The 19,701-nt window shown below is 39.3% G+C and overlaps 2 protein-coding genes across 3 annotated transcripts in view; both read right to left on the bottom strand.

Moving 5' to 3' along the window:
- LOC119894199 (carabin-like) overlaps positions 1-11,632 on the bottom strand; it is an 80,255-nt gene extending 68,623 nt beyond the window's left edge. For both annotated transcript variants that reach the window (XM_038706794.1, XM_038706795.1), the window contains exons 1-7: positions 11,395-11,632; positions 10,658-10,745; positions 10,445-10,552; positions 7,562-7,754; positions 7,062-7,187; positions 4,973-5,096; positions 4,549-4,618 (exon numbers count right to left, since the gene is read on the bottom strand). In XM_038706794.1, coding sequence (XP_038562722.1) covers positions 4,549-4,618; positions 4,973-5,096; positions 7,062-7,187; positions 7,562-7,754; positions 10,445-10,552; positions 10,658-10,745; positions 11,395-11,537 — 852 coding nt within the window. In that variant the 5' untranslated portion in view covers positions 11,538-11,632. The remainder of the gene's footprint in view (positions 1-4,548; positions 4,619-4,972; positions 5,097-7,061; positions 7,188-7,561; positions 7,755-10,444; positions 10,553-10,657; positions 10,746-11,394) is intronic.
- Positions 11,633-13,816: 2,184 nt separating this feature from the next.
- On the bottom strand, positions 13,817-19,349 carry LOC119894188 (olfactomedin-like protein 3A). The gene is made up of 8 exons (XM_038706778.1): positions 18,868-19,349; positions 18,243-18,346; positions 17,913-18,103; positions 17,623-17,726; positions 16,910-17,101; positions 15,275-15,455; positions 14,504-14,663; positions 13,817-14,256 (listed from the first exon to the last, which is right to left on the bottom strand). The coding sequence occupies exons 1-8, from the start codon at positions 19,003-19,005 to the stop codon at positions 14,100-14,102; spliced, it is 1,227 nt and encodes a 408-aa protein (XP_038562706.1). The 5' UTR covers positions 19,006-19,349; the 3' UTR covers positions 13,817-14,099.
- Positions 19,350-19,701: the final 352 nt, after the last annotated feature.

Raw genomic sequence — 19,701 nt, 5'->3', positions numbered from 1 at the left:
CCTCTGGTAAGGCCTGTGGCAGAAAGCCTATGTAAAAGATGCAGACTTCTTGCACAAAGATTTAATAAATGAAAACAACCCACTGAAATAATACTAGGCCAATACTAGTGGTAAACCATAAGAAATTATAATGAATATAGTAACTAAAAGTAATATTAACAATATACTAATAGTATAATATGGAATTAACATTGTACTGTTATTTATTTAAATTTCCCTTATTTTCAAATCTCATTGATGACAGTTAAGACTCCTCTCTGTAGCCCACTCTCCCTCTCTCTGCTTGTCTCTCTCTCCCCTAAAGCCCACAGAACCTGCCTGAGCTTTCCACAACAAAAAGCGTCTACTTCAGAGTTTATCATGGACTCAGGGTTAGGGCCTGTGCTCCTTTACCTCCTAAATATTTTGGCTGCAGCCTTCTTAGTTGAAGTAAATTTCTAAAGATTGTATTTGTTAAGCTATAAGATGGTCGCAGTAACCAGGCAAAGGCTTTTATGGTTTAAGTCTCTAAGACAGAGGGAGCGGAATTTGTTGCCCATGTTTCCTGGAAATAAAATTAACAGTTGTCATTTCATGATACTTTATAATCTGTTAATTTTAATACTCAATACATTGCTTTTAGGACTTATACAGTATACTGTATATTTATTTATTAATGCTACAAGATAAATAAAAAGCTTAAAATATACCCAGTGATCGGTGATCAGCCCAAAAAATAATGATCGGAGCACCTCTAGTAAACAACGGAGCAGATGGAGGCTACGTGAGTAAAATCAGCTGATCTCTGCTGATGGAACACAAGTGATGTAAATAGCAAATAAAAATGTACAGAGAAGTGTTAAATGACACTAGAAGATGAAACCAACGGAAAGCCAAGCGTGTGGTGATAAACTTGCAACAGTGACGAACATGCCTGAGACCGCAGTCGACGGTGAGCGGCTGCTAAATTCATGCATAGACTCGCCACGAGCAGGCCTTTTTTTAAAAAAACACAGTTTATGGTGCAGTCACGTAAGAAAAAAAAAAACAGGACCGGCCGTGGCATAGGCGGTTGCCTAGGGCGCAAAATGTCAGGGGGCGCCACAAGAGAACGTTTTCGACTTTGCACAAATCACCTCTGACACCGGCATAGTCCAGACAGTTGTGACTAGTCGTGTCCTTGTGTAGCGTTTTGCAATATAAACATCTAAAACCTGAGGCACAGCCTGGACTGTGAGCTGCACTTTAGCGGAGCTGCTGAAGTTGACGCGTGTGGATTTGAGTTTTTTTCAGTTGGTTTCGGTTTCACATCCAACATGCCAAAATAGTCTAAAGGGGATAATTCCATTGGAGCAAAAAGTAATATAGATTAAGTCTCATCAAATGATGACGTTATATTATGTCTTTTTCTGGACATGTCAGAGAACACAGATGTGGGAGAGATTCTGAATGTGCAGAACATTTTAAACATGAGCAAAAAACCTGCTTAAACACGGCAGGTTTTTGTATTGAAGAATCCAAGAATTTATGACTTTAATTAATTAATTTAATTGACTTTGTTATAAGTTATTTGAGGTGAAAAGGTGCCGCATGCACATCCCATGCAAAAGACACAAAAGAGGAGGGAAGACTGAATCATGCCTGCATGTGTGCTGACTCAGCAGGGATTTTATTAAATTAGAAAAGTTGCTCTACAGGAGAAATATATTTAAAAGCAATCGCGACAGAATGCCTGAAAGCCTTACTGCATTATATTCTATTAATGTTGTATATTTTGAACTGTCACCTGCTGCCTGAATTTTGTGTCTCTTTACATAAATTAAGACATTTCCACCATAACTTGAGGCAGAAAAGGCAGACACCCCCCCTCCACCATTGAAACTAAAACAATGCTGTTACATTTCAGGAGATCTACCCCATAATGTAAGAAAACAGTTGCTGGGTTGACTCACAGTTTAGGGAGGAACACATATAGGTTTGGTCTCCTAATTTAGGCTATGCTGTTGAGGTTGACAAGTATGCTGATCACCCTTACTATGATGACCATAATTTCTGACTTGGCTGTTCATCAATACATGCTAAAATAGTGAGTTTGGCTGCTGAACGTTTAAAACATAATTCTTGAGGATAGGGTAGCGATGACCCCCAACCCCTGAGGGGGACTTTTAAGGGTTGGGCATAGGGGGGCACTAATTTAAAATCTCGCCTAGGTCTCCAACATTGTCAGGGCAGGCCCTGAAAAAAAAAATACATGCTCCTCTCTTTCTTTCAGTGTGTTGTTTGCGTGTTTGGCTGCAAGCAAAACCATACAAATAGCAATTTTTTGCCGCAATCTGTTTACAAAAAGTAGGCCTAGGTATCGATTGAAGCACTGGTTTGACTGGAGATGTTTCGATTCTACTGGATACTGGGCTGTTTCAGTCGATACCATAAAGGTATTGAGTAGCGATACTCATCCTGAGCGGACACTGGATATTTTACAAGCATGGACAAGGACGTTGGTTTCGACATTAACAAGCCTCCTATGCGTTTGGCGCACCTGCAGCTGAAAACAGAATCATGGGTAGAAATCGCAAGTTCTGTGTCATTTCGGCATCTTCATAAAACATGAGGGAGAGAGACAGGAAGGGAAGCCGCTGGTTTGCAGCAGAGGTGTAGGTGTGTGAGGAAAAGAGAGCACATTGAAGTAGGCTAGTGAGTAAACTAAAATAAAGGCGGAGAATGAAATAGAATTAAATTGGTTAAATAAGAAATAACCTAACCTACTAAAAATAGAAATATACCCCCGCTAACCCCAACATTGAAATTTCAGCCACTAAACAGCTTTAGGCTACACTAGTGGGTCTCTAACGGGGGTGTGGATCAACAGTGGGAAAATATAGAGTTGGACTAAACTGAATAAACAGGATTTATGTAGGGATATAAAAGAGAACAACAACAAAAAAAACAGATTGCTGATCTCAATCATTTCTTTTATTTCAATCAAATTAAATTGGGCTCCTTTTTTATGTTGCTCCCCCAATATTGTTCATGATTGATAAGCATTCAATCTGTTTACGCGTGGTGGGTGCGGGGGTGGGGTATGAATGTGAAGGCTTGTGAAGGGAGGAATGAGACCCACCTGTGCTACACAGGACAGGGAGCTTAGATTTAAACAAAACATTTTTTGGTAAATGATAGAATTAGGTGGTCTTACAATAACACAGTTCAACATCGGAGTCAAGACACCAGAGGTAAAATACATAAAATACCAGAATAGACGTCTCAAAATTCTCTTCATTTTTCTTAAATAAAGAACATAAACACTTTCCTATTAAGGGAATTAACACTTTACTGTATGAACAGATTTATTTTCATGTCAGACACATTAATAAACAGCAGCAAAGAGTTTGCTATGTAAACCCACCAGCATCTAACAGCACAATAGACTAACCTGCTAACTAACTATACTAACAGCCTCCAGATAATGTCCCATGAGATGTCCCACAGCGGGAATTAAATAAATACAAACACTCAGCCTCACAAGTACATCATCATTAAAAAAACATATCTGAAACAAAACAAAATCAACATTTTTGCATAGTTGATTAAAATATTGATTTAGATCATAAATAGTCTGTAATCCATGCAAAATAAAGTACGAGGATTTCTCTCCTCTTTTTCCATGCTTTAGAAATATTTTAGAATTTTTTTTCTACCACCAAACGGCAATACATACATTTTTTGGTAGCGTGAGTTTTCTTTGAGAAATATATTCATAAAATGCAAAAATATTATCAAAAAAGGTTTTTAATTAAAGCTCCATCCTCAATTCTGATCAAATCTAAATCTGCAACATGAACTTCATTAATCATGTTTGTCGCAAACCATGACATAAAGGACAGCACAGAAATAATGAATTTTAATTTTCCACCTCGTTCAGATCAGTGTTCAAAGAATCTTTCACTTTCAATATGTAATGGCAATATAGGCTAACCCATCTCATCTGTGACCAGTTACTTTTAGACAAATTAAACTAATATTTCACATTTACAATCTTTCTTCCTTTTTGTTTTTGCCAGATTTCTTCTCCCCATGTTTGTATACATTTAGCCCTGACATGGTGGTATCTGAACTCCTGCACTTAGTGAAAATAGTTCAGTAACAGTAGGGACAGAGGGAGAAAATTACACAGCTGTAGGCTTGTGCCCCCCTCGTGACTGACTGAATGACAGAAGAGGCCCAGTTGATGATGGATACATTACAGTGGCCTCTCCCTCGCAGATGAACTACTCATCGCCATGCCATATCTGGCCTGAAACACAAATACACGCACACACATGCACGCACGCACACGCATGTTCAAGACCATTCATGTCATCATGTTTTTAAAAGCATTTTCCCTTTGAGAGTCTCAAAAAAGTCCAGTACAAACAGAAGCACTATACTTTCCTCCTAGTTTTCAGTGTCCGCTCTCGAGCAGTACCACAGTAAAGTGAATACCGTGTCATTTGACAGAGAATTTCTTCTACGTACAAATCCAGAGAGTGAAAATCTGACCTGAAATGTAATCCAAAAGCACTCACTCACCATGTGCTGAGAGAGCTGTGGCTTCCTGTGTTTCAGGAACTGGTCAAACACCTTCACCTGATGCTGGACCCTGATTAGACCAAGAATAACAGCCTTGTTTAGTTTTGTGTAGCTGTGCCACAGATCACCAAGCCCAGGAAAACAGCAACAGAATTTGGCAATTATATAGGAATTTTGTTTCAGGGACCACCTTGGCCGATTTTCAGATGCATCTGCAGAAAGTCAGTATATTGGGAATTTAAAACATTAATATACTGCATAGTATTATTTGACCATACACACATGACACCAAGAGAGTATTATTTGTTATTGGTGTTGTATTATTAGTTTAGATTATTTGGAGTATATTTTTATTCTGTGTGCATTCAGTTTATAGTTATTTTATATGTATTTTTATTATTATATAGTTTGAGCCCATTCTTACTTGGTGAGGTTGAGGTCAAACAGTTCTGCCAGATATTTGGGTTTGTCCAACAAGGCTGTCAGAGCCCAAAACGCCTCCTCCTCTCCCAACTGCATCAGCAGCACCGCAGCTATGTAGGACATCCCTGTGAGAAACACACACACACACAAAGATTTTTTTAAATGCTGCATTTCCTACGGTATGGAATGTAGGGGTGGGAATCTGTAGGCACCTCACGATTCGATTACGATTCAGAGGGCTGCGATTCGATTATAAAAAACGATTATCGATGCATCTTGATGCATCATTTTTTTCTATACAGGATCCCTGGATAATTACTAAGCATTTAATTTGCGCATTAAAATCCAAAAGAAACATCTCCTAATTAGCTTAAAAGGACTAGTTTGCATCCCTAATTTACTTTATTAACCTCAGCTCCATGGTCCTTCATTTCTTTAACAACCAGCTGTCAGACTCCTCTGAAAATTGAAAAATAATAATCAGGATGTACAGTATGTGTACAGGATAGAGCTGTACACCAGTTTTGTCTAAGCTTGTACCAGATGTTCTTAACCCTTGACTAGTAGGTTACTTAGTACTGACATACAGCCAATGATTAATATTACTTCATTACTAATTTAGCGAACATTACATAAATAAATAAATATTTTTAGCGCCTTTCACAGGACCCAAGGACGCTTTACACATAGTTACAGTGACAGAAGGACGAAAAGTCATTCAGGAGTGAATGCCTTGGTAAAGAGCTTGGTTTTTAGTAGATTTTTTAAAGTGTCCAGACAGGGAGAATTTTGGATCTCTGTGGGGATGAGTTCCAGAGGGTGAGGGCTGTGATGCTGAAGGCCCAAAGAGAGCAGGCCCTTGTACAGGGGAGATGTTAGCTAGTGCTGAAAGCCTTCACTTTTCCAGCCGCTGGGGAAACTAGACACTTTCATTAACTTTTATTGACACACAGTGACCTACGCTGCACGTTTACCACCAGACAGAAAGTTACTGCTAATATATTTCTCCGCTAACTTTCAGCGTCGTGTTCTGCCACTCTCTCTCTCTCATTCGTTTGGCCTCACACACACAAGATACACGGAGAGCTGCCGAGCATCACCATGCTCACAGTGTGTGATTCATAATCTTCCACGTCCGCATCGCGATGCATCTAAGAATCGATTAATTCTCCCACCCCTAAGGGAATGGGTGTTTGATGCACTACATTACAGAGCGAAATCGCAGCCTTTGCGATTAGAAAATCTCGTTTTATCATATTGCGATAATATTGCAAATGCAATTAATCGTTCAGGCCTAGTATAGATAAAGAACAGAACAAATAAATAGTATCAATAAATGTATTAATAAAATCCTAATATCAAATAAATACAATATAAATGTCAGCCGGTAAAGACAAACTTTATTTATCAATCATAGTTAACAAGTTTTGTGTTGGAGTTATATCGGTTCCAAATATCTGTCTAATTGGTTACTAATAATATCGGGATCGGCCCGGAAAAAAACATATCAGTCGATCTCTACTGCGGTTGACAATAACCAGAGATCGTACATGGTGAAAACAACCTTTTCTGATCTTAACCTAATATTTTAAGAGGTAAATGGGAATAAACACTAAAGAGCTGCTGAGAATCCATAGTTCCAACAAAAAAAAAGAAGAAATGCTTGTACTGCTAATGATAGTTTAACATATCCAATTCTCACCTTTTTCAAATATTTTAAATACATCCAAATACACCTTAATACATAATGGCATAGAAAATGTCTGGTTAATAATGTTAAAAAGACTTTCATGAGAGAAGGGTATAATGCAGTAACTCGTTCTATTATAGTCCTCTGCTTCCATCAAGTGGTCACATTATGTATTGCGGACTTCATTAAACTACTGAAAAAGTGTGGGACGACTGAAACACTGTGTTACACTCTAATGACAAGACACGTCTCCCCCGTTGGCATCCAGAATGAGACCTGATAATAATCACTTCAATGTTATTTGCTGGGAAGCAAAGAAAGAGGAGCACTTTACACTGTTTTCAGATAATATGTGTTGTATGAATGAAAATAGTAACATTCCAGTCATTCAGACCATTACCTTGGCTGTATCCAACCTGTGGGCTGTATTTGGCGTACGCAATGAGGACTCTGAAGAGTTTTGCTTGACCCTCAATGGCCTCTGGACTCTCCCCCATCAGAGAGCGGTGGGTCGGAAAGGAACGCTCTATGGAACAGACCAAATTAATTAAATTAATACTGTATGAAGTATGCCTCTATTTCCTCTCCAACAAGAGACCTAAAGTCTGCTTGTACCTGGTGCTCCCAGAGATTCTGTGTCTCTTTTTCATTTACCTTCATTTCTTAAGCCGTGCTCTGGTCACTTCATATCTTCAACCCTAACCCTAGACGGGGTGCACTAAAAGAGGCGCATTGTGTGATGAAGAGTGAAGTATCTAATAGTAAAAGTCAACATTTACCTATTTTAAAACATTTTAAAAGGACTGATTAACCTGTTTTAAAGTCCTGAAAACTAGTCAAAATATCACTTCTCAACAGAAAACAAACTAAGCCTATAAGCCCTCATTCCCCTGAACTCACGTAAGTCCAGGGCGATCTGTCTGAAGAGCGTGATGTCGTCTACAGAGTATCTGGGCTTGGGGCAGCTGGAGGGTTGCTGATGGTTCAGACCCAGATCATTTTGGGTGTCACTCAGTGTGGCAATTGCCGACAAGATGCCGTACTCACTGACGCCCAAGTCCACCAGGGGGCCTCGCACCTCTGACAAGCATTTCTGTTGGAGAAAGCCCAACACATTCCATAGTTAGAAATCAATCAATAACATTTCTGCTGTGAATGAATGACAGAGCAAGGGGCGGGATTATCAACCAGATTTAGTCATACAGTAAATAAATTTAAAGCCAACCTGGATTAGTTCAACTACTATAAAACCATGGTTACGGGTAGTGATGGGAGGGGGAAAGCTTTGAGCCAAAATGGCGACATCTCCTTGCCAACTCTTGGTGTTGCATTTATAGGAAGGATTCAATCCAAGACACATGATAAAACTGTGGGCCAGAACACAAGTGGTCTCATTGCTGCCTTTATTGATATTTGTTTTCAATAAAAGTCATTATATAAAGGCACCATCCAAAGAGGGTCTAAAGCTCTGCCTTTAAACACTGTGGGAGATTCAAAACCAGCGCAGTATCTGAAAGGTTGATACTGTATCAAGTAGTTTGCTTCAAGTGCAACATCATACTTTTGGGAATTTCCTCTCGTTTCATTAGTCACTAAATCACATTCTCCAGTTCATTTCAATAGATAGACAGATAGATATTTATTAGTCCTTTCAGAAATTCATAGTGTGTCATACAGCAAAAATCAGACCAACAACAAACAAACACCCAGACAACTGCATTACCAACACAAACCCCCAAGCGCTTAACAAATTATACTAAGGTGCACCCCCCCGACACCCAGAGACACAAATGACCTGCGGGCCTGGTTGGTGTGGAGAGATGGCACCTATACCATCTGCCTGATGGTACAGCTCATACTGGCCAAACAGGGGATGTGATACATCTCTAATAATCGCCTATCCCTTCCTCACCAATCAGGACTCGCAGGTCGTCGTCATGCTAGTTTGCTGTTCTCCAGCAATCTTACTGGACATATTAACTATCTTATGCAGTTTATTTTTATTATTCACTGACAATGTAAAATACCAGGCAATGGAACAAAAAGTTAATATGCTTTCCACAAAGGAGCGATAGAAGAGGACCAATATATCTCTGTCCACACAAAACAGTCTCAGCTTCCACTTAAAATACTGTATAGATACTGCAGCCCTTATAAACCACATCTGTATTAAAATACCATGACAGTTTAGAATCAATCATTGTTCCTAAGTATAATCATCTACCATTTCAATACTCTCTCCATCCATAGTAATTGGTTGGTGGGTGTTGTTAACATTTCTGAAATAAAAAATTATATATTTTGTTTTCTTGGTGTTCACCAGAAGAAAACTTGCCCTACACCACCCCACAAACTGCTCAACCCATCCCCCATAGCTGGGTTCCTCGTCTTCTTTAATCAAACCAACGACTGCTTTACTGTCAACAAATTTAACAGTAACATGCTCAGATGTGTTGCTTCTACATTTATTTGTATAAAGGGTAAATAAGACTGGGGAAATAGTGCTCCCTTGTGGAGTCCCTGTGTTAGTAATAAAAGGAGAAGACACTGCCTCATTTACTCTGACACTCTAACCATCTGATGATGTGACCATTTACCCCTAACTGCAGAAGTCTCTCCATCATAATACGGGGTCTAATCGTAGTAAATGCAGATGAAAAATCTACAAGAACACAAACATATCGATTAGGCCGTTCAAGATGACAATAAATATTATGCAGCATGAACAAAAGAGCATCCTCTGTGCCCCTCTCCTTCCTATATGCATATTCCACTAGGTCCAATTTATGTTGCACTACCTTAAGGACATGGTTTAAGACAATCCTCTCAAGACTCTTCATTACAACTGATGTTAAGCAACTGGTGGATAATCATTTAAGACAGATGGTTTTGACATTTTTGGTTGTGGCACTATGAGTGAAGTTTCCTTGCCCTGGGAATCTGGTGTGAATCCAGGGCCATTTGAAAAAGCTGTCTAAACACAGGGCTAAGTTGTTCTCCTTCAGAACCCTACCTCTGATCCTGTCCGGCCCAGCTGCCTTTTGTGGATTGATCTTTTTAAAGATTTTGACTGTGTGACTGTAGTGGAGAAAGCCTTTTGCTGAGGTGGTGGTCTGCTGAGGCTGCTCCGCCGTGTAACCGCGTATGTTCAGAGTTCGAATCTGAGTCAGCTCTAACATCAAACCAACTCTAACACTTCAACAACAACTAGCAACATATTCAAGATGCAAAGTTGCACTGAAAAGAAGATAGATGCATGCTGTGTTTAAACCCAGTGAGTGGGTAAGGGGAGAGCAACAGGTTTAAAAGCAGTGACTTTAAAGAGTGTTACTGAGTGAAACTCTGTAGCTGTGACTTCGGGCATGTTCACAATGGTGTAACAGAGACACTGCACTGCTTGTCGTCATAGAAACACATTTATTGCACCTTCAGTAATATTGGCTGCCTTCTCTTCAACACACAGCTCCGGAGCAAAGTGCTGATAGGCTATTAATCACGCCGTGTAACCAATCAGATAGTGATGTGGGCGGGACATTGAGCAAATAAATAAATAAATAAAATTATATATATAAACCTAGAAAGAGAGGGGGTTTGGGGGTGCAGCAACCCGGTCAAGATGTAGAAGGGAAAATTTGGAAACAAAATCTGGTGGCACTGATGAAAAGATATTTTTGTTTACACTCACAACCTCAAAGCTTCATTTTTGCAATACTATAGTATGCAACAGTACTCATAAGTATGGCATAAGTCGGTCTTACCAATAGGCGTCTCATTGTATTTTACCTGGTAGTTGAAGTCACTGTTTTCTCTCAGACTGTCAATGGCGAGAAGACATTTCCACACTCTACCTCGGAGGCTTGGAGGAATACCCATCCGGATAAATCGCTCAATCTGAAAACACAGCAAGATGTGAGGGAAAACAAGGTGCATGATTACAATTTCTGCATGGTAAAAACACAAGGGTAGATTATTGACAATACCTTCTTTGAGTCTCACCTGGCTCTTGCAGATAAAGCTGGCTCCATTCCAGTAGCTGAGCAGCTCACACAGCTCTTTGACCCTCACTGAGCTCAGCTTGGGGTAGCTGACAGAGACAACAGAACATGGTGAGCTTCGACTGATTCATCAGTTTCTGGAATCAGGCTGATACTGGCATTTTCTATAAAAGAAAACACTGGCATTTGAGTGTTCAACTTCTGATTCAAAGTAAGATGGTCATCACAGCCAGTCTGAGTTAATGTGTCTATGCTGGTGTGGTCCTGTATTTATGAGAGAGGGTCTTTCTAATGTTTTTAATTAAGTGAAATCATTCAGGTGTGGTGTGTGGGGATTGGTTAACAGTATAAACAACCTACAGTTATACTGCTGGAAGGTTTGTCCATTCTGACATGAAGGCACTAATTCAGCATCTTTTTTTATGTATTTTTATTTTATTTTTGGTCCCCATTAATGTAGTCGGTCCTACAAATATGTCATATATTCCTAAGCTAAATTTCTCACGTTGAGCTCATTCTTCACAGGACAGCAATTACACTTAAAATGACACAGCAGTCTAATATAAATTTAATTTTTCTAACAGCTAACGTTAACTATTAACCTGTTTACAAGATTTTGCATAAAAGCGCGCAAAGTTCATCTAACTGTCGATTCGATTCAAGATAACGTTCACTAAAATCTAACGGCAAACTAGTTTTCAGGAGCGGTGTTAACGTTAACTTTACCCTGCCCCGCACCTGTAATCATGACATCGGTGATGAAGTTTTTGGTCCTTTCGTTTGGTGAGAGCAAAGCCGAATTCATCACAACGCAAATTATCACTGCGTCGTCTAGTTGTAGAGCTTCTTCTACTGGCGTTACTACTTGTTCTCTTCCTCATAGTTATATAAAAAACAAACAAACAGTTATTTAAACACTTTTCCGCCCGTTTCAAAAATCCCAGCAGTCAGTCAACAACAATGCCCCGGTCAGTGAGTCGTTGCTGTCAAACTCAACGGTCACACTCGGCCCGCCCCTTTCTTACGTCACTGTCAACTGAAAATGGGCGGGATGAGTCAGAGGTTTAAACAAAGCAGAGGGGATTTCTGTTGCAGCTGCACAGTCACTGGACAGCGAATAGAAAGCGAAGTATGGGGGTAGTTATGTTTCAATATTATTTGTGGAATTTGTTTTCTATTTGCAAAATATAGAAATAATAAAATATCTGTGAATATATTTAATAGTTTACACATAAATTAACCACATTTGTGAATATCTTCATTAACATTTACAACTTTCAAACAGGCATTTGTTTTCTATTTGCAAAATATTTTTGTAAGTGTTTTATATTTACCGATTACACATTTACACACAGATCGCTCATCTGTTCACACAAATAATATTGAAACATAACTACCCCCATATTTATCACTTATGACAAATTTCGTAGCTATTTATCATTACTGCTCTCCATATCATAATACAGTGTATAAGAAGGACCTTGTGTTGCATAATGATAAATAAACCACCTTGTTAGAGATGTAAGTTAAAACTTCCAAACAATCTCACATCTGTTCTTTCATTTATGTTTTATAAGACACAATTCAGTGACTACTTAACATTAGTTCCCAGCAGAACTCAGGTAGGTCTGCATGTACTTTTTAAAGGGAATGAACTATAAACAGCTATTAGCTAAAATGATTTAATTCCTCTTTCAGATTATGCCATTACCTCTGTTCTGTCTCTTGATTCTTGGTTGTCTGGCTCTATTGTATGCTGGTTGTATGGTTGCCTGACTATGAAAGGTTTTTTCTTCTCCGGTCTAGCTTTAAAAAGAGATATTGATCTAAATGGGACAACCTGATTAAAGTTTAGTAACTTTACAGAAGGAATTCAATTTAATGAAAGCTTTCACATACACTGCTAACACACACACACACACACACACACACACACTATATGCACACTCACTGAGAACTTTCAAGGACACTACTTTATACTAACATACATCAGTATCTATGGAATCCTTTCTCATAATAATGTCTTAGTATCACAAAATAATGAGACAGGCGACTAAGTCTTTATTTAGAGAAAGTTTCTCATCATCATTTGACCAAACTGGTCTGGGGACTCCCAGACTGCAGGTTTAACAGGGCAAGAAGGAGGAGAGGTAAACGATGAAAACTCAACAACATTTGGCCGTACTTCATATCTTCGGGAATGTGAGGAGAACAGCACTGTAGACAGAGGGGACTGGTAACTAACTTTAATGTTATTGTATTTTAGTTTTATGTCGTGAACAAAACATTTTGGGTAAATAGCTAGAGATGGGTACTGAAACCCCTGCGCCTGTGTAATGCGCCCATGAGCTAAATTATTAAATACCCTAGTATTGATACGCTCCAACACCCTAGCTCAGTTAATAGTGAATTCTTACAAACAAGCTAAAACCAACACCTGTCTGTATGTAGTAGTACCTGTTCAGCATAGTTTTTACATTACATTACATACATTTTAAAATTTGGCAAATTCTTGTAAGCTGCTGGCTGAGCCAAATTAGCCCCTCGACCAATCAACATACACAACATCACTGAAAGCTAGCTCCAAAAGTGAGTCACTCCGTATAGACCACTTTGTTAAAATGCCTAACTTTACAGCAGAAATAAACATGTTTACAGCCTGGTACAAAAAACAGATTTGGTCTCTATAGCTAATATCCCCATTCATGACAACTGTGCTGGGGAGAATTTTTATATAACTCAGCCATTTAAATTATATTAAGGCTGGAAGTTACGCATAATTAAGAGAGCCGCAAAAACCAGGCTTCATTGGGCCCACCTCAGCTCCACTGATGTTCCAAGGTGGCCACCCACATTAAACTTCACAATTGTTCTTTAGAAACCTGTGGGAGATGACACAGAGACTACATCCATGTTTTACACAGTCTCTGGTATATAGGTCATGCACATGTGAGTTGTCCAGACAGTGTTTTAGTAGGGTACCAGAACATATCATGTTACGTTCACATGAGACAGTAAATGTTCACAATGTGGTGATTGCTTATCTGGTATGCGATGAGCCAGCTTTTCTGAAAGGTTCTTAGCTGTATAGTACATCTGGACCAGCACACCACAAGCCTTTTTTAAATATTATAAATTATAAATACACATGACACTTAAATGTTTAAATGACACTTTATTGTGGTGATACAACAAATAAAGCCTACATAATGCATAAAATGCCTTTGTTTGGACATGATCGTTATGTCTATAATGATTAACAGCGATGAAGGCAGCATCCATTGCCAGCAAAGGATCACTATACTGAACAACAGTAGATTATAAACTACTCATCAATAATTGAAAATTTCCTTAATTAATGCTTTTAATGTTGATTGCATAATTTGGAATTCATTTTGAAGCGATACCACAACTTTTTAAAGGATGAATGCAGTAGATCATCTTCATTCGGTAGTGACTTGGTCATTTCTGCGTGTCTCCACAGTGTATATTGTCTGGTAGCCGTCGTCCCAGGCATACAGCTGCTTGTCTTCGGGGTGGTAGTGGATGCTGCTGTGGCTTGTGTAGCGCTTTGGGAAGAACATCACAGGACTCTCATCACTGCAAATAGATTGTACAAAAAAGAGAAAATGTTTAATCAAATTAAGACATGTCTTCAGTTGTGAAACCATACTGATGTGGATGCAAAGTATGCTTGTGTGAATCTGGATAAAACGCGTGTTTAACACTATGACTGAACATTTAGTTTACCTGTTTCAGTTTTTCCATGTATGTCTGTGGGGATGATTAATTACGAGAATGCATGTTTGTTTAAGTGTCTAGATGGTCTATCTGTGTGTAATCCAACCTGTGGATGGTGTCATGGATGTCGTAGAGACACTGTATGGTGGAGCGTCCTCCATATCGTGTGTTGTAGACCACGTAGAGGGTTCCACATATTAGGAAGGCTCCTTCAGCGTCACGGCTTCTGCATTGTGTATCCCAGGTATAATCTACTGCCAAAGTTCCTGAGATAGAAACAAAAAATGAAATGAGCTAATTATAGACCAGGTTACATTACCTATATACTATATGAACAACCCATCCTCACCAGAACAATGGCGATATAGACTGATTATGCAGCACCTATTTAAATGTTTTGTTAGGCGTGGCCGCCAGTGGCCGTATGGCAATAGCAAACAAAGAAGTCAGTTGACGTTGCATAGAGAGCGACAAAGTCTGTGTAAGGAGGTGGTAGGGAAGGATGGATGTGTCAAACAAACTCAGGACTTTCATTCAGGAGATCGAGGTTTGAGTCCTGTGTGAAAGAAGTCAAAGTTGACTTACTTAAAGATTTAAGTTAAATAACATTTCGTAGGTGACTTAGCTAATGTACCATTCTATGTATCTATATAACCACAATCTTTTCCTAAACCTAACCCAGTAGTTTACCATGTGTTAAAGGTGACTTACGTAACGTACTGAAATTCTGGTCGCTGAACTGGTACCAACGCTCGTACATGTCGTTTTGGAGAATGGTCATGTCTTTTTGGGACAATTGACCATCGACCTCTTTTGTCATTTGGGAATGAGGATTTGTTGGTAAGTAAAGTCTATGCATAGGGGTGGTATGCTTTACCTTTATCCAGTTTGGTAATGACCAAGTTTCCTCCATACTCAGCGTCAGCATGGATGACCCAGAGACCAAGTTCATCCACAGCCAGGTCCAGGTAGGTGTTAGGGTTCAAGCTGTAGACTGGTAGACGCCCTGCTCCTGGAAGCAGTGTACTGTCCACCACTGTACCATTCAACAGGTCTACCTTTATGTAATGGAGACATATGGAAAGATACAAATTCAGAAAGGCTATTATTATAGTTTAAATTTTTTTTTCAATAGTGTCAGGCATGTTGTAACCACAAACCTGGATGTGTACAAACTCAACTGAAGAGTCTACAGATATGCTAGAGAGTGACTGAATTTCAGTGGGACAGTGTCTCAAATTGAACATAGCTGTTGTGCACTTACCAGAAATTACATTTGACAGCTTCTTCGTCTTCTTTTTAATGGCGAAATGCAACCGCTCTCTGCACCAAATCAGTACAGACTAAATTAACCCAGTAGACTGATTGCTTCTATGCGACAACAGTATAGTGGTACTTCGTGGAAAAAAACACACGCATAAATTACAACGGTTCCCCTTCCACTGTGTAGCCAAGATGGCGATCATTGTCCAGAAGTGTCCAGTGATATCAGTACACCATCTGAGTACTCATAATACACTGAATTTTGCCATACTTCCCAGTGTGAATGCACTTATGCGCACAAAATAGCAAATTATGTATGGAGGAACGCAAATAAAGATGCAGTAACAGTATTTCTTTTAGCTAAATGCTAATGTCAGCATGCTAACATGCTATCACATTGCTCACAATAACAATAATAACATACTGATATTTACCAGGTAAGGTTTATCATGTTCACCGTCTTAGTTTAGCGTGTTAGCATGCTAACATTGGCACTAAACACAAAGTACAGCTGAGGCTGATGGGAATGCTATTACGTTTCCCCGAATTTTGTCATAAACCAAAGTTTAATATTTTGATTTCATTATGGTGCCATATAAAAAGACAAAAGATCACAAAAGTTATTACAGTTCGTTCTGACGGGAACATGAATGCCATGGCAATCCACAACCGCAAAAGTGAGCCTCATGGTGGCGCTAGAAGAAAAGTTAGGATCACTAAAGTCATTAGGATTCATTGTCCGGTAACGATAAATGTCTGCACAAATTTTCATGGCAATCCACCCAATAGCTGACGAGCTAAAGTATTTCAGACAATCCAGATAAAACAAATATAGTTATAGGCTATATGGCTATAGCTATAGTCTATACTGTGTCTTTAATTTTATAAGGTATTGTTATACTGTATTTAATTAGATTTTTTTGGAAAGATTCTGTAGCAATTACATGTACTCCAAAACACTTGAAGTATTTTGAGAAAAGTCAGCTCATTTTACTGGAACAAAAGTGTTTCTTTTGGCATTGTTAGCTCACTGACCTCAGCTAACACAAAGCAGCAAAGGAAATGGGACAAAACCTAACTCCACAATGACTAAGCTCCTCTACAGCTATCTGAAGTAAGCCTCTCTTGTAATCAGCAAACAGTAAATGTTCTAAGTTACTGAATAAACAGTTTTCTTCAACCCCCTATTTTACAAACACAGTACAAATCACCCAAGAAAGGCTTTTATTGCTTTACTTCAGTTACACACCTTCAGTATCTGGTTGGGTGTGTCTGCCTTGTGGCAGTAAAGGAATCCATTGAAGACCACATGACCTGTCCCCTGCCAGTGGAAAGGCAGCTGCACAACTTTAGCTGGTGGAGTGGCGGTCCTCTCTGTGAAGCTTTGCAGAGAATCATACTCCAGCACAGTGTCGTTACGAATTCCACTGAGCAGGTAGACCTGAAAGATTTACAGTTTGAACCAGTTGAGCAGCGTGTGAAAATTGTATTGTGCAACTCAGTTTGGATGTTGCATTCTTGGGTATTTATGCAAGTCGCAACTGTGCTTCTCCCATGCTGACAAATGTCTAGAAAGAAAGCTTTAACTACTGATATATTTCATAGGGAAATAAATCTGCTATAACTCTCTAGATAACCACATGAACAGGAAAAATACATCACTGAACTATATGGGCCCGAAAGTGTGGGTATTTCATCTATTTCAGTAAAATTATTCATTGAACATGGCAAAATCTAAATGTCAGCAACCATTCCCATCCAAATATATTATTAAAGAGAGTATTTGCTGATCCTGGGTAAATAACCCAAAAAGAACAATTAATTTAGATTGTTATGAGAAAAATGTCATTAAGCAGCTGCACACTGTAGGGAAGATAAGCGCTGCTGCCCAGAAAGAAACACAGCTGTCTGTACTGTAAACAGCCTAATATTACTGTAATTACATCTTCAAAAAGAACAGACCTTGGCCGATCCTGCAGAGGGGTCCTTGAACCAGGAACCATAGGTGTCTCCTGCCTTCTTCACAATCTTTAGAGACTTGATTTGACTCAGGGCTGTGCTGCAGTCTATAAATGTTGGAGAGAAGCCTGAATGATGGATTTTTATTGAACTGTAGCATAAGATCCTGTACATTTTTTTTGTCTGGCTTTGATTACCGATATATGTCTTTCACTTTCAATGTCTTGTTTTTTGTCTTTCATTCTTCTCTTCTAATGCATACCACTAGACACACACACATGCACACACGCTACCTTTCTCTACTTTGATCTTGGCTTTCTTCTTCAGCTGATCCAGTTCTGCAGCCTTTATCTGTTGTTCCAGCAGCGCCTCCTCCATCTCAATTTCAGACTGTGTTGGAATCTTGTTTTCAAGATATTCCAACTCTCTCTCCACTCGGTCTACTCGCACAGACACAGTGTCCACCTGGCTCTTCACCTCTGATCTAAAGAGCAAAACAGTTCTCACGTACCTTAAGTAACTGTACTTCCTTAATTTAGTCACATACTATTTCATTCATTCATTCTTGTTACTATTGTCCATGTGGGGCAACTGGTATGAAGTCGTTTTTAAGGCAGGCTTACCTCACAACACTAAGAGTGGACAGATAACCCCTTATTTCTGAAGAGAGGTCATAGGTCTTCTGGGTGATGCTCACTGTGTTTTGCTCACACTGATTCAGACGCTCCTGATGTCATTAACACAGAGAAAAAGTGTTATGAATGCAGGAACAGAAACAAACATGTAACACTGTTTTCCTCTTCCTTTACTTGTATATGCATACTTGTATATGCATCAGGTACTCAATTCATATACTCCGCTGCTACAGCCTTACTTGGTCTGGTCCCGCAACATAACAGAGAAAATTAGTGAATTGGCCAACTTCAGAATTCTTCTCTGCCTTAGCATGTTATATATATATATGCGCTACATAGCTAAATGTTGGAAACACAATATAAACACACACACACACACACACACACACACACACACACACACACACACACACACACACACACACATGAAAAATCTACATAGAGCAGTACAAGATACTGAAATATACTGTATGTTCTGTGTATTTAAGGTGTAAACATAATATTGCAAGTAGTAGTAAATAGTAAGGGCTGCAAGTATTGAATGTGAAGTGTTCTGATGTCTCCTAAGGGATACAGGTACCTGATGTCAAATACAACTGCAGCAGGCACCTACCTCAATCTGAGCCAGTCTCCTCTCCAGGTACTGGATTATGAAGGCATCCTGGGAAGAACCCTGACTCTGGACGGAACCCACAGTCAGAGACAGAGATAGGAGAAGGACAGGAAGCACTCTGTCTGACATTACTAACATGTCTGTCAACAACTCAGCACTGAAATTACTGCTACAGTAACAACTTCACTATTTCTGTGTCTATATTGCCTTGTCAGAGACAATGACACCTTTATTTCTGAAGCTGTCCGGCAACCCACTTCCACACTGAAAATGAGCCAAAGGAAAAAAACTTCAATCCATATGGCTTCAGTCACAGTTTACGATAGTCTTGCTGTGATAAAAAGAATCGTTGATGGTCCTTAAATGGCTGAATATTCTTTTTTCCTCCAGCTGTGATCATTAAGCTTTTTAGTCTGGTTAGAGTTGTAGCTCCAGAATGTTCTGTCTTGTTTCTGTTCAGTTGTTGCTCCAGTGGATTTGGATCCAAGTGAACCTCACCCACAGTCCCTCCCAGCCCCTCTCTCTCCCAATCTTTCTGTCTGCCCACCCTTTCCCTCCCTGTTTGAGTTTGTGCATTTGAGGTATGAGAGAGAAAATCAAAAGAGAATGGGAAAAGAAAGAGAGTGAGAACTAGAAACAACCAAGACAGTTCATACCCTCTCCTGCAGTTTTTTTTTAATCGTAATACACTCCAGATGGCCCGCTGACACGTCCTCAGCTCTCACATAGAGCAGAAGCTTCTCAATAAAAGTTGTTTACTAGGCTGTATACAGTAAAAGGATCAGCACCACATTATCCTGTGTGACAAATGCAGACAGTCAGTTAATACAGTAA

This window comes from Micropterus salmoides, unplaced genomic scaffold (genome assembly GCF_014851395.1).
Source record: "Micropterus salmoides isolate LMB-PRFRI ecotype aquatic unplaced genomic scaffold, ASM1485139v1 Ms_hic_scaffold_8, whole genome shotgun sequence".
NCBI classification, from domain to species: Eukaryota; Metazoa; Chordata; class Actinopteri; order Centrarchiformes; family Centrarchidae; genus Micropterus; species Micropterus salmoides.
This window is presented reverse-complemented; position numbering and strand designations above follow the sequence as displayed.

Bases quoted from the DNA above. Each gene is read 5' to 3' on its own strand.
- LOC119894188 (XM_038706778.1), bottom strand. From the start codon at position 19,005: ATGTTAGTAATGTCAGACAGAGTGCTTCCTGTCCTTCTCCTATCTCTG. The intron at 17,102-17,622 runs GTCTGTTCTTTT...TAAATCTTTCAG, and splicing joins CCTCTGCAGGATCGGCCAAG to GTCTACCTGCTCAGTGGAAT. The intron at 14,664-15,274 runs GTAAAGCATACC...TTTCTATCTCAG, and splicing joins CATTACCAAACTGGATAAAG to GAACTTTGGCAGTAGATTAT.